Here is a 15,743-nt window from a genome sequence, read left to right as displayed (position 1 = left end):
TGAATTTTCTTTAGTGTCTGTTGTGGTCAGGAAAATAAAATAAGCTAATATCTGCAATGCTCTTAGCAGAGTGAGTTACACACAGTAAGAGAGAAGTACTTTTGCATTTGCTTTTGTTGTTTTGGTTATGAGTACTATAATCATAGAATGCCATACATAAGAAATTCTTCCTACTATTGATTGTCTCTGCACTATACAAAAAAAAAAAATAAAACCAGAATCATATTTTATACACTTAAATTCTTTTTATTTGAAGGGACATTAAAAAATCAGAGAGTTCTTATCTACTTAAGGCATTTGAAGTAAATGAATGTAGACATAATAATTCCAATCAGCAAAAAAATATCCAGAAAATACTTTCTTAATCATATGAAAAGTCAGTAGACCAGGGATTCATGATTCACAAAGATAATCTTTCTAATGACAGTATAAAGTCTTTTATAAAGTGAAGTGCATTTTTTCCCTGAGTAAGAATCAGACACAAGAGCTATGGCAACGACTGAAGTTTGGAGCTTGGTGTCCATACCAATTGGGAAGGGCTATAAATCCTAAAAGCAGAATGCAACTGCCTTGCATTTTCCACAAAGAATTGAACAAACATTGAAACATGAAAAGAAATGAACCACCGTCTATTTTTTTTTCTGGTGATTCTGACAATGTTAAAGATTTTTTTTTTCTCATATCTTACAAGCTCTATGGCACCTTTCCCCCCTGCTACTTTTCTATTGTATAATTAGCATATAATTATGTGCTCTTTCACACTGGAAAGCCTACTCTTTTATTAATGACTTGAAGAAAGTCTTCATTATTTATCTTTGAAAGTGAGTTTAAAATAAAAGGCATAAATGACTTTCCCTTTCTTTCTTTTTAACTTAGGAAATCTTAAAAAAGTATTACAGATCTTTATAAATGTCAGAGATAGTCCTAAATTTTCCACCTTAACAATGAGAACAGGAAACAAACGTTACATCTTCTTATTCTCTTCCATTAAATATTTGGGGTTTTGAAGAACAAAATATTGACGTTACAAAAAGGGCTGTCTATTCCTTGCCTTTCCCCCTTTTTAGCACAGAAAATGGGTCAGAACAAAAAAGCTTCCTAAATTTAGTTCAAAGACAGAAGGAGGATATAATTCACATTTGTAGTAAGTATGATGTAGGTTCCAAATCACTCTTAGATGAGCTCACTCAGCCCCAGATTTGTAGTCAGTTCTGGAAGGAACCTCACATCTCTGCGGAGGCCACACAAGCCTCACTGCTGTTTTGGCTGACTGCTTTTTTTCTAACATGAGGCTTATTGGAGCACTACAGATTGGATATGGGCAATTATAAGGGAGGGTGTGCATTATTGCAAATTTTAATCATTTTTCAAGCCATTTTGCTTGCAGCAATGATCCCCTATGACCAATATATCTTACATAAGAAACACAAATAGTTTTTGGCTGAGAGCAGCTCTTGAGTTACTTTGTAACCTATTGCTGCTTAACTTCTGGACTTGGCATTTAGTGGGTAGGACCTTTCCAAATTAGGGTTCTAACTATTTCTAGACACAAGGGAGCCACAGCTACCATATTCAACACTGGCAAGTAGATAATAATACCAATGATTAAAATATTGAATCAAGTTCTTCTCAATAATATCATTTCTATATAAGCACAGAGGAAATTACCTCTACCACGCTCCCTACTGGCAAGATACTATTGTGTCAAGGGCTATTTCAAGAATACTTCTTATCCCCCATACTTTTTGTACCATTTCAGTGGGGATGGCATAGCAGTAATGACCTTATTACCTTAGAAACTCTGCTTTTCTTTGTAGCATCAGGAAAATTTGCTCAAACTGTTTTTTAGTGATCCAAACTAACACTTATAATTACACATCTTTGCCTAGCCATTTGGAAGGCTATGATGTTAATTGGAGTTGTTTATGCATCTCCATTTTTTCCCAGCAATATTTTTTCTAATGAAGGGGAAGAAAGGATAATCATAATTAACTTTGATTTTACTCAAGAAGATCCTTCTTTCAAGTCTCCTTATCTTCTATTATAAATGATGGTATCTCTTTTTAAAATGGGAATCACAGAGTCTTAGAATCATTAGCGATATTGAAGGTAATTTAATCCAAACATCTACTGTTGCATGAATCCTCTCTGTAATATCTTAAATGAAGTCCTCCATTATTTGCTGTTTTGGGGGGCAAAAGAGATGAAAGAAAGATAGGAAGTGTCATACAGTATGCCCAGGACAATATATAAGCAAAACAGGGTCCGGATGTGGCTCCATATTTCCCTATTCATTGTCCTCAGTCTCCTATCCATATAGTTTCATTTCATTGGAAAGAACTTTGTGAAGCGAAGACTCCATTGTAATTTTGGATCATTGAGAATATAGCCAACAGGGAGTGAAACAGCTCTTGTAAAAATCTTCTCTATGAGATTTTGGATCACATGGTCTTGACCTTTTTGTTTCAATGATCCAGAAAGTTAAAGATATTTTTAAAGGTCTACCTAATACAAAAGAGACTTTTATTGCTATTAATTAAGAATAAGTTAAATCATAAGTACAAAATACAAGTTAAGCAAATAGGATTTGGAATGTGGTTGTATGGTTTAAGCTCTGATGTCCCAATAATTAGCTTTATGATCTTGAGAAGTCACTTAACTTTTTAAAGTTTTGGTTTACTCATCTGTATAAAGGAGATAAAAATATTATCTCCTTCACTGGGCCATTAAGAGGAGTAAATGAACAAATTCATTTAAAGCACTTTGTTCCATTTATAGCATATGTTTTAAGTATTCAATAAATGTTAGCTTCCCCTTGTTCACTGAAGTAATAAAAACATAGAATTTGGTTCAAGAGATCTTGCCATTTTTTCATTTTTGTTGCAGAATCTCAAATCTTCAGTGAATTTCAATGACCTTTATTTTAGACTTAGACCTAACAATGTTAAGGGAAGAGAAAATAATTTCATAATATAAACACCTTCCAAGGAAATTTATTTCTAAAATGTTTTTAATTAATTAGTTTTAATTATATCTTTTGCTAACTCACTGAATAAAAATTATTCTAACTTACTGATCACGCACTTAGTGAATTTTGGAAAAATGTGGCAACATTTAACAAGTTAAAGTCAAAAATAACTTGACAAAGTATGATTATTTTTTGTGCTACTTGAAACTTGATCTTTTTTTTTTTTTTTGGTATATCTGATCATCATGCATTGAAAACACTACTTGACTGACTAAAATATATCTGAATTAGATTATAAAATAATCTCTTTAATATGTCCAGACAAGGTTTAAAAAACTGACGTGTCAAACAATATCACAAATAAACCAATCTTTAGATTTATGCTACTCCTTATTTTTCCAATATAACAAAACCTTATTTACAATACAAAAAAAAAAAAAAATTCAAATTCAGATTCTGCCAGTCCAGAATAACCATGTGGCTCATTAACAAATCAAAGAATAAAGTGATTGTTCACTCCTTTCCTATTCTCCAACATCAGTCATTGCAAAGCTGAAATGCATCCCTGTCTTAGGAATATTCTTTGTACTTTGGCCCTGATTGTGAAACTTTTCTCAGTAACAATGATTGCAATGATTCTTCTTATACATCAGAAGAATTAGGATTGGGGTCACCTTCCCAACATTTAACATGCATCCTCAAGGGGGTTCACATTCCCAGCAGTATCTCATGAGGAAACAGTGTTTATTTATCTGAAAACAGTGTTTATTTATCTGATGGCATGAGAATTGATGGTAATATAAAGAAGATGTCATTCAGAAATAAAAATGTACTATGAAAAAATGAATTAAAGAAAAAATGGAAACACATTATGCAAAACCACACTTTCTCATTCTATAACCACCACTTGCAGATGCTACTGCACATGCCCCATTCTCTATTGATTCAGAGATATTTCACTTTTGCCATGCTGGATTTCCACTTACCCTAGTTGTTTTCACTTTATTCCCAGAAGAACAGCTCCATCCTTTCCGATCTGGAAGAACTTTACACTCCTCTCCCTCCAAACATGGCTGCATATGACACCACCATTTCTGTTCCACTATAGATGCTACAACAGAGAGAAAAATTGACTCCATGTTTTCTATTAAGGACTATTAGAATAGTCTGGATGCACACTTAAATAGAAACAAAAGCCACTGATCTAACTAAAAAAATATTTAGCAAAATTTTATAAAGAATTTTCCTTTAAATTTTTTATTATGATAAGCATATTGAACTGAGATTTACAGTTTTAACAAATTTCTAAGTGAACAATACAATGGTGTTAACTATAACCACAATGTTAGAGATATTTCATGTGAAAATAAAGGCTTTATGAAAACAAATACATTGATAATAAAACTATGTGGCGATATGTCCATACTGATTTATACAAACAGTAGAAAATGAACACATGACCAGTTTAAAATCAATGTAATATTTCCTATCAATAGGATGAAAATCTGGAGGTTGTTAAATGGAGTTAAACACATTTTTCTTATTTTTATCATGAGCACCAATCTCATCACAATGAATATATCACCTAACAAATTACTGTTTATGGTAACATTGATTAAATGGACCCATAGATTTATATTATGCTATAATTAGGCAAATCCTAAAAGAACTAATATTTTCATGCATCTTCACAAAATCAATATTTTTGTGAATTCTATCCACAACCAAACATTCACTCATGTATATGGTGTTAACTTTTTCCATTCTTAAGAACAATTTATTATAGACTTAGGAATCTATGCTGTTAAGTAATCTATTTTCATCTTGCCTTTCCCTATTAATTTTTACACGTCTCTCCCTTTATCATCCACCAGGAAATCAATATTTCATGATATCAAAATAAGAAATATGTTGACTTAACGGAACCTCATTATAATCCTTCTATAGCAGAACTGCATAAAATCTTATATCTCCAGCTAAAGGATTTTAGATTCCAAAGTGTCTCCTAAATAACTTTAGCCATGTGATTCATAGTGTGATCCCCCAGGATTGACTCCAGGTGACAACATTATAGTTGGTTCCAGTACCAAGCAGTCCCCACTACACTCCCACAATGAGCAACGGAAGAAGTCGCACCATCCACACAAGAAGGAGCCGCTCGTGTGGTGCCTGCCACCTGCCCCGGGAAGCAGGAGCACTTGACTGTCTGTGATCGTTCTTCTATCTTGTTCTTATTACAGCATCTGTGGAGTGCCACCACCTCGCAAGTTCCCGTTTTAACATGGTGAGCTGCGCAAACAAAAACAAAAGATAAAACAACGTTGAGGAAGCTTTGGACACTTCCCTCCCTCTTTTTTAATTAGTAGTACATTAAATATAGCTCTATAGGGAATCCACCATGCATGAAACTAGGAAGACAATGATGCTAACTCCATAACGCAGATTTGATTTATTTTCTAAATGTGGTGAGACCATTTCTGTCAGTAAATGCTCCGTGAAGCAGGAACAATTAGTGACCAAATTAGAATGAGCTGTTAAAACAGTCTAAAATATAGAGGCTATATATGGTACTATCAAAAGTATATTAATTTGCAAATGACTTTTTTCACATATTTTTTTTCAACGTATTAATCAAGTTAAAGTAAACCCCTGGACAAAGTACCCTGCAGTAGAGCTGAGTCCAGCCCCCTTCTCAAAACAGTTGAGTGCTGATAATAGTTATGCTCTTCTTCAGAGGTAGAGTGTGAAGCCAGGCAAAGAATATTCTCAGGAAACAGGAGGCAGAGTGTGAGTACCATATCCTTAGCATTCTTCTGCAGAGTTTCCCTGGAAATGAACTAAGAGGGTGATTCTTGAAATTACCACCATTTTCCTAGAAGTCCAGTCAGTCTCAGGACCTAGACTTCTTTCCTTGTCATTTTGCTTGAGTGACAACTACCACCAAATGGCACCAACTGTAGCCAGAAATTGGATGGATTACATCTATCAGCCAGCCACCGAGAACCTGGTCCCCTAAGCTGTCAGCATCCTATATCTATTTTGTTAACCTCCAAGTGAGGCTACTGAACTTTTGGGGTGACTGAATTTTTAGGACCTCACTTGTCACATTCTGACAGGGTTTTGTTTGTCTTTATCATTATTATATTCCCCACATTTCTTCTTCAAATTATTAATCCTTCTGGGAAATGATAAAGCATAAATTTCTTTGGCTAAAAGTAACAACAAATGTAAAAGCTTAAAATCAAATATTCATTGGAAGATTATGGTTTCAAAAATTTTTAAACTGTGATTGACATAAAAACAGAAATTTAAATAGAAAAGAAGGAAATCTGAAGTTGTTTAAAGTTATAAAAATATTGAAACCCATTATAAATGAGATCAGCACAGCATGCATTATATTAACTTTGCTCTTAAAGATGAGAGGAACCAATGTATAGTAGCTCAGGTTAGAGAGCTTAGATTTTACTGAGAGAGAACAAATCACACACATATCAGTTACCTCTCATTCTTCCATCTGAGATCAAGAAACTCAGGTGTGACACACAGCTTTGACACGTTATGGTTTAGATGTGCTATCTCCCAAAATCTCACTTGTAAGACAATGCAAGAAAGTTCAGATGAGAAATGACTAGGTTGTAAAAATCTTAATTCAATCAGTGAATTGATCCCATGATAGGTATTAATGAGAGGTCATTGAAGTGGTAGGGTGTGGATGTAGGAAATGGGGGAATTGGGGCACAGTTTTGGGGTATGTATTTGTATCTGGCAAGTGGAGTCTCTCTCTGCTTTCTGATCATCATGTGAGCTGCTTCCCTCTGCCACACATTTCCACCATGGTGTGCTGCCTCACCTCGACCCCTGAGGAATGGAGCCGGCCTTCTATGGACTAAGACCTCTGAAACTGTGAGCCTCAAATAAACTTTTTCTTCTTTAAAATTGTTCTGTTCAGATCTTTTAGTCACAGTAGTGAAAAAGGTGTCTAAAACCACATATAACACTCAAGAGTGCATTTAAGAGGTAGATACTATTTTCAAAGTTACAAATATTTTTCTGCCACTGTTCTTATGAGGATGTTCTCTATATTTGATTCAAACACAAATCTATGACTATGAAAGCTAAAAAATTAAGAGCTAGACTTCTATTCTTATCAAATGTGCTCTAGAAAATATGTTTTAATTAATGATAAGTCAGTTCATTTCAATTTCCTGAGTACTTTACATCATAAAAGTTGTAGTGCCTCTACACTGCACTCCACTTAGTCACATTGTAAAGGAGTGAATACCACAAAGTAGGCACGGTTCTGAGTACAGGAGATGCAGCAATGACATAGGAGAGACATAGACTCTCCCTGGCCTTGAAAAGCTTGTATTCCTAGGAAAGAAAACAAGTATAACCACATAAATTAGTGATTAAGTAAGTTAATGTTTGATTTTTAAATTTTTAAAAAAATATGTTTGAGAGTGATTACACAGAAAGGGAGTGTGTGAGTACATATATATATAGGTGGGCCGGGAGGGAGACAGTCTCAGGGAAGATCTCTCTGAGGAGATAATCAGTTGACTCTTGAGAAGGAAGTATCCATTATGAAGATCTAAGTCAGGAATAACATTCCAAACAGAAGGAGCAGAAAATCTCAAGACCCTGAAATAGGAAAAAGTGTGGCATGTTCCCAGGGCAGCAAGGTAGCCAGTGTAGCTGAATGTGCAATGATTGAGAGCACATGCTAAGCCTCCTCTGATCTCTCCCCTGGGAAAAGAGGCATCTTTGCAGCACCAAGGATATGTTACCATCTTCATTGAAGGGAGATTTTCTTATATATTAGAAAAGGAAGGAAGGAACGAAAACTTTGCATCTGGTTTCTCCTTAATGCCATCACCAACATTCATGTCTACCTTGTCTGACAAGGAAAATAGTAAGATAAAGTATCTATGGTAAGTGCTTTTTGCCACATAGTGCTGTTTCTCTCCCTTCTGGATGCAAGGTACTTTTGTACTTCTCCATCCCATTGACTCTAGAAGTGGGATTGTGACTTACTTGGCCCAATGAAATGAAAGCTAAAGGACTATGAGGCATTTATGAGAGGAAGCAAAGGTCATCAGTTCTCTGTGTAATATGCTTTTAAAAAACTAGTTTACTTAAGAACTGATGTGTTTCTCTCCCCCAGCCAAAGTGAGCAATGATGTCCATGAAAGTAGAAAGTAGAGCAACTTGAATCCCTAGAGTTAAAGACATGAACAGAGTCTCCCCGATGAAGACTCACCACGACGATCAAATAAGAAAGAAACTGATACTGTTATATACCTCTAAAATTTGGAGTTTGTTATTGCCACAAATCTAGCCTACCTTGTCTATACAATAGTTCCCTCCCCAGGTCCCCAATTGTTAAGTAGTAGGGTGTACTTTTCCAAATTTGTTAGCTGGAGAATAAGTCAATGAAGTCCACTCTCTCAAAATCTGGATCATTGTAGTTTATTTGAGCCCAATGCAGAATAAAGACTAAAAAGGCATTGCTAAAATACTTAGATATTAATATAATTTGAGGAGTTGTAAGGAATTATCCTACAGTGTAGTAATTACATTGGCTCAGTTTGGTATGTCAGAACTCTGGAGAAGAGTGGCTTCTTTCTTCTTTGAAGATAAATGAGGTGAAATGTGGCGTGGTACAATGATGAGAAGATAATGTGGTAGAATATAATATGGTAGCGACATTGGGAAGAAGAAATATGTCTCCCCTCAGAGAATATGACACTAAATGTTATGAGATTAACTGTAGAGGTAACCAGAAAGAACAAGTCAGAGTCTGACAGATACTGGACTCTCCTGCCCTATCCTTTCTCCTCACAGCTTATGAATACAATGTGCAGAAACACAGGTTGAGTTTCCTGAAGAAAAATGGGACTTTGTGAAAATTACTCTTGCCCTTTGTTCTTCTTATTAAACTGAGGTGTAAACCTTTTTTTTGTGTGTGGGGAAAAAGAGAGAGAGAACTAACTTTTTAAAAATCTCCATAGATGGTAGATAGATGAAGACCTCTTATACTCAAAGAATTTGAAGAAATAGGTAGCAAAAACATCAACTGTTCAATATTTGCATATATGTCTATAAATATGCCACGTAAAGTGAGATATCCCAAACAAGGAAAACAAACGTAGCAGAATTTAGTTCACCTGAGCATGGTATATGTGCATAAATATGTATGTATGTAAATGTGTAGTTTCCTTATCTGTCTGCTGGGTATTTTAATTTCCTATTATGATAACAAGATTCTTGTAGACAAAGACTAATTTTTCATGTAAACTTCTCAGTATGTGGTATGTATTTAATAAATGGTAAACAAGCAATTTAAGAAGGTAAAAACTAATTCCTGTGGCTTTCCTGTAAAAGGTTAATGAGATGGTAGCAAATTCAAGCTAGAATTCTCTATATAGATTCAGACAAAGCTCATGATAAACTAATCTAATCAAATATTAGGGCTTTCCACATTAACCAAATAGGCTTCACAGAAGATCATTTAGCATCATGTTAAAATGATGCAAGACCCCCTGGAGAAGATTTAAATGAAAAAGAACAAACAACCCATTTTCTTCATGTCACAATTCCCAAGACTGTCTCTCTCTCCCTCTCCACACACACAAAAAAAATTTTTGATATTTTTCCTCCTTGGATGATGCAGAAACTCAATTGTGTTGCTTCTAACTTTTGCAAAATGCCAACACAGACATATAGGTCTCATTAAATTCTCACGAAATGGGGACAGCAAGTCTTAGCCAGCTCTAACTCTTGCCTCTCAAGGTGATGACCCTTATGTCTCACTTCAACCTTGGGACTGCTATCCCTAGAGTGTTCCCAAAACATGACCTTAGAATCAGACCTTAAGATTCCCAACTGTTATGTAAAATTATTATGACTGGTATATTCTGGCATGAAATCCCATAAGACATTTTACCAAAATTTTTGTTTCCAACTTCTTGTTTATAGACTAATAGAAACTTCCAGAGGAAAACCAAATTAAATGGCATTTAGTTTATATATATATGAATATATTTTTTTAAAAATTATATATAACAAGTAACATTCAGTTAATAATATATACATAGTATGCCACATTTGATTTATTACCTGTGAAACAACCATAGGTGCATAGGTATGAAAAATGGGTTTTTAGCAAAATAACATTTATACAAATCACAGATTTTGAGTAGTGGTTTCTGGTCTTATGTTAATAGTCATTAGCAAACAACAAGAGATACCACATTCTATATAAAAAATTATTCACATACTATAGAAAAAAATTATGGAATAATGGTAATTGCTAATATTTTAAAATATTTATTGTGTGCCATTATTTCACTTTATCACCACAAAAATTACTAAAGAAGACACGGACACAGGTCCGGGAACTACCTGAGTCCAAGCCTAACTTGACCTATGTTCTACTTGAGTGAACCTTCAAGTGAATTAATTTACTTTCAAAGAATTCATTTGTTCATTTCCAAGATGATTCCATAGAGTCCTCGTGAAGACCAAATGTGAAACTGCTTTAAAATTATAAAGCATTACTTAAATGTTAATTATCTTTACTTTTACTATTAGCATAAATAATGCATGTCAAAGTGGCATAGCATCCATATAACTACAAAGATGTGACTGTTAGGGACAATTAGCGTATTTTACGGAAGTTCTAATTTCATATTTCAAAAACTCTCTCTACATATACTTAATTGTGTTGATGTAAGATGTATGTAAAAAAAAATTCAATCTGACACTTGAGCCATAGAAGAGAGTAAATTTAGTATCCAGTTGTGAATTTGTTCCTATCCATTTCCTCTCCATTAGATTTCAGTTCTTATTTGTATTCTGATTTGTCTCATTGATTCTGAAATTTTGTTTGTCTTCATATACTCCTATTTAATAGTTTTATTCGGCTTGACTAGCTCCCTGGAGAGTCGGTATTACACCTTCTAAGCAGAAATAAAGCATCACCTACATGCACCAATAGGCATCTGAAATACAAGCTAGTTAGTGAATTTGGGTTGCTGTAAATCACTTTGAATGGAAAAAATGTGCTGAAACAAAAACTTTTGAGACAGCTAATTTCTCACTTATATTCATTAGATGAGAAAGTGGGGCATATTTTTAGACTTTCATGTGAAGCAATCTAATTAAAAGAAATGGTCATTTAAATAGCCAAATGAAATTTCAGAAGTTCCCATAATGTAGGAAGTCAGGATGATAAGGTCAGGGAGGAAACAGCAGAGCAGAATGACAATGACATTTTTATACATCTTGTTTTCTAAAACGGCACCACTATTTTTATACAGAATAAAATGAAATACAATTATTGAGAGGAAAAAGATTGTAACTAAAGAATATCCCTAAATTTTCCTTTTAAAGGTGTGGGGTCTATTAACAAATGCAAACCCTCAATCAGAGAATGTTCCCAGTCACTTTTAAGAGGAAGGCAAAGAGGGAAATTCACTCCTGTGAGAATGTTTAGATTTATTGCCCTTTGGCTCAGTCTCAAACATCTTCCACATCCACATTTTTAGTAAAAACTGATGTTGAGAAAAGTGAACTGAAAAGAAAAGTGGTCCTTTTAAAAACTGTTGGTCAACTTAAACTGTAAGGACTCCCCTGAAAAAAGCTATTAGACCAATCAAATCCATTTCTCTGGAAATAGGAACTGAAAACTACATAACTGTCATGTGGAAGTGGACACATGAGTTGATGGTCATCAGGTCATCAGGCATCAGGAGTCAGGAAAGGCAGGGAGAGTTCCCTGGGAGGATAGGGGTGGGTCTCAGAGGGAGTGGTCAAGTGCAGGAAGAGAAGAGACCAGAGGTAAGGCAGCAGGCAGGCCAATGAGATGCCTTGATGTCGGCCCTTCTGGAAAGTTTTTCCTGGGTTCCTGTAAATATTTTATTGGATACATTTTGATGATTTCCTTTTCTTCCTGAGGTAATATGATATCTCTTTTTCTTGACCCAAAAATGTGCTGTCTAAAAAATTTCTTTCTTAAAAAAATTATAATTAACAAAAACTAATCATGATCTAGAAGTATTCTTCACCTCCTCTTTTAAGAGAGAAATCTATGCCTTCAAAGGAGGATTCAGGAAAATCTAAATCCAATAGTCCTATTTCCTAGTGAAAACTCATAGTGAAAACTGATATTTCAAATAATGACCCTAAAGCCATCTAAAATTATAATCAAGGGAAAACAGTCCACTAATATGTATGTACACATATAATATTATATATTTATATTATTTCTGTAATGACAAGAGTTAAAAAGATTCTCCACTAAATCCTAAATTACAAATATATATAAATACTTAGAACATCCCCAATTCCCAAGCACTATAAGAATCACTGTTCTTTATGATTAATAACATCCCTATAGCTGTTTCCAGGAAGGAGGGCAGTACAGCCTGAGGCTTCTTGGGGAAATGACACAATGAATAGAAAGAACAGTGGAAAGAAAAACAGAGGACCTAGACTCCTGTGTGCAGTTCTCTGTCCCTGAAGAGTGCACTGCGGGTAAGTTATTTAGGTCTCTAGGTCTCTTTCCTTATCTGCAGTATGAAGAAATCAGACTATATTTAGAGGTAATTTAGTGTTAAAGGTTCCTTCCAATTCAAAAATTCTGTAAGTTTATGAAATGATAAAGTTTCATTATAATGAAGGAATCTATTAGACCTATCAGAAAATGAAAGTCAAAGCATAAAAGATATTTTCAGTATCTTCAAACACAAATTAATTTCATTAAGTATTGAATTTAATGAGAAACTGATAAAAGAGTTTCTGAAATTTATATTTTGGATGTGTTTCTTAACAGTATGAAGTCATGAATCTTCCTGACTACATGGTATAAAGTTCACTATAATGTCAACCTGCATCCTCGCATTGCTTATGTAAAAAAACAGCTCAGTTAATGTATTTCCAAGGTAAAGATTAAGTTCAAAATGTTATATAATACAGTGGTTTTCCTGATGATTTTAAGTCAGATGGTCTAGGTTGAAGGAAGTTCAAATTTTCAAAGAGATGGCCTTCTTAGGTATGAAACTCCTGGGTTCACACACCAGAGTTCACTTTCTGGTCTCCCTGCAATGAGGTATGGGTGTTACATATGGAATGGGTGCAGAAGTGAGCTGTACTTTTGACCAGGCCTGTAAAATCTCCCATTCAGATAGAGATCAATGCTGAGGGTGACCTTGGAAACCATGTGGAGAAGATAGCAAAGCCACCCATCAGCATACATCCCTAAATGATGATATAGAGGAGTGGCCCACACCGTGCTACCAACTGGATTTCACATGAGCAGGACTTAAGCTAAGCTACACTAAGCTAATGATTTTGAGGTTTATCTATTGTAATAGTAACCTTTAGTTTAACTAAAATCCAATAATATTCCTATTAATGGACTTAGGAAGGAGTTGGGTGAAGGACTTCACCCAAGTCCTTCTTAGGAAAATGACAAAGGAAACAGATGTGATTTGAGAAAATTATTTCATCTTTATAAGCCTCAGATCCTCATCTGTAAGATGGGATTTATTATATTACTTACCATCAAGGATTGAAATGAGGATTAACTGAGTCAACACTCATAATTGACCTAATAAAAACTTAGTGATAATTATTATGAAATAAGAAGATCCAAATGAATGTATTTTAAAAATTCAGATATCTAAGAGAGATGCATAGATTTTTAGAGACTTAAAAAATACCTTGGCATTTTACAAAATAGAAATTTTTGCTTAAAAGATATAAACTTGGGGCTGGGGCTGGGCCTCAGTTCAGTGGTAGAGTGCTTGCCTAGCATGTATGAGGCACTGGGTTTGATTCTCAGCACTGAATATAAATAAATAAAAATAAAGGTCCATCAACAACTACAAAAATTATATATATTTGGAGATATATATATATATATATATATCTCCAAATCACAAAGCTAGAGAGTAAAGGATATATAGTAGAATTTGGCTCTCTTAATTTCTAGTTCAATATCACTTTCATTTCCTACTGCCCACATCTTTTTGGTCACCAGATGCCTTTGACATTGCCTCCTGTACATATACACATCCTTACCTTCACTCTCTCCTCTTCAACTTCACTCCTGACCCAGTCTGTGCATCCTTAGCATATTTTCCTTGCATAACATAAAAGTCACCTTTCTGGACTCCTTATTTGCTAGCTTGTTTCCTTACACACGTGTATTATATGCACACAAACATGCGTGCACACAAACCTCACCATGTTAGATCTTTCTAAAAATAAATGCATGGTATAGAAGCATTTTTTAGTTTTTTATTTTCCATAGAATAATTTCTAACTCCATGGATACTACAAGTATCCTCCCATCAGCCCAGGTCTGACTTTTCCAGCCTCACTTTCCCAAACACTTGTTTCCATCTATACTGAAGCCACACAAAAATTATTTTCAGAATCATATGCATAGGAAACCTTCATCTCTATATCTTTGCTTAGGCCACTTCTCTCCTTTCCTGAATCCTTGATTCCTTTTTAGTCCCAGAAAATTCCTCTCCCAACTTTCAAGATTAAGAGTATCATATCACCCTCTCTATGAAGGCGTTAATTAAGCCCTCAGGTAGAACTGAACCACTCCCTGCCCTGATACACACTTTCTTACCTATTCTGTAACAGCTGTAACAGTTTTCTATAGGTACTTTTTTTTTTTCTTTTTGCAATGCTGGAGATCAAACCCAGTAGATGAGCATGTTAGATAAGCATTCTATCACTGAACTACCAGTAACACATCCCTATATTTACATTTTATATCTTTGTTTCTTCCTAGAAATTTTTAGGGCCCAAATCTACAATTTTAATCTCTGAATCCTAGCTTGAGACACATTTTGAGATGCATAAAATCATTATGTGTGATAAATAAATAAATGATACACTACATGGATTCTCAAAGGAGAGGGGAAAAAAAACAATGAATTTAATAATGTTTCCAGATCAGGCTTAGATGAACTTTTTGGAAGTTATAAAAACACTTGACTTTGCAGTTTTGTGGATATGTGTTTACATGTGCTTAATTTGTTACAATGGAGAGCCACTTGGGGTTTCAGGAGGAGATTCATTCAATAAGCCCTGAACTGGGAGAACAGAAGCTCCACTTCTATATTCAGCATGGTCACAAAATGTCTAACCTTTGGCAAGTTTGTTAATGTCCCTAAAGTCACAATTTATCTATAAAATAAGGAAGTTGAATATAGATGACAGTAGAATATTTAAAATCATATAGTAAAGGAAAATTTGGGATGTCAGTTAAAAGCACGTGTATGTCGAGGAAGGAACTTCCAATGGCATGGATGACTGTCTGCTCAGGAGAAAAGCAGTGTGGCATCGGACTCAGCTCCAGGACGAGCTTGCCTTTGGTCCCAAGTCAGTCAGAAAAATTCTTTGAGAAATCGCTTTACTTGTTTGGACTTTAGTTTCCTTAACTACAAAATCAGAAATATCTCTGAGTGTTTCAATTCCTAGATTTATTATATCGTATGCAATTAATGATTATCCCCTGAAAGAAGGCTGAATTTCTATTGTTCTGAATATATCATTTGGCAGATTCATAACTCCATACCCTTCTATATACTAAGAGATTTTCTACGTCTGGTGTGTTCTTTGAAGCCGGTAAGAGACCAGTAACATAAGGAATTGGTATTATTCGAGAATGAGCAAAATCTTTGCCTTCCAATTACCATCCAACAGGATCTTTTCTCACACATGGAAAGTTTGCTTTGTTCCCAGTGATTGA

At 34.7% G+C, this 15,743-nt stretch overlaps 1 protein-coding gene across 1 annotated transcript in view; it reads right to left on the bottom strand.

Annotated features, from left to right (window-relative positions):
* Positions 1–1,223: 1,223 nt before the first annotated feature.
* The window catches only part of Tafa2 (TAFA chemokine like family member 2), a 105,569-nt gene continuing 91,049 nt past the window's right edge, over positions 1,224–15,743 (bottom strand). The window contains exons 2-4 of the mRNA XM_071609273.1: positions 5,105–5,257; positions 3,955–4,079; positions 1,224–1,304 (exon numbers count right to left, since the gene is read on the bottom strand). Coding sequence (XP_071465374.1) covers positions 1,224–1,304; positions 3,955–4,079; positions 5,105–5,257 — 359 coding nt within the window. The remainder of the gene's footprint in view (positions 1,305–3,954; positions 4,080–5,104; positions 5,258–15,743) is intronic.

This window comes from Marmota flaviventris, chromosome 3, assembly GCF_047511675.1.
Source record: "Marmota flaviventris isolate mMarFla1 chromosome 3, mMarFla1.hap1, whole genome shotgun sequence".
Lineage (NCBI taxonomy): Eukaryota > Metazoa > Chordata > Mammalia > Rodentia > Sciuridae > Marmota > Marmota flaviventris.
This window is presented reverse-complemented; position numbering and strand designations above follow the sequence as displayed.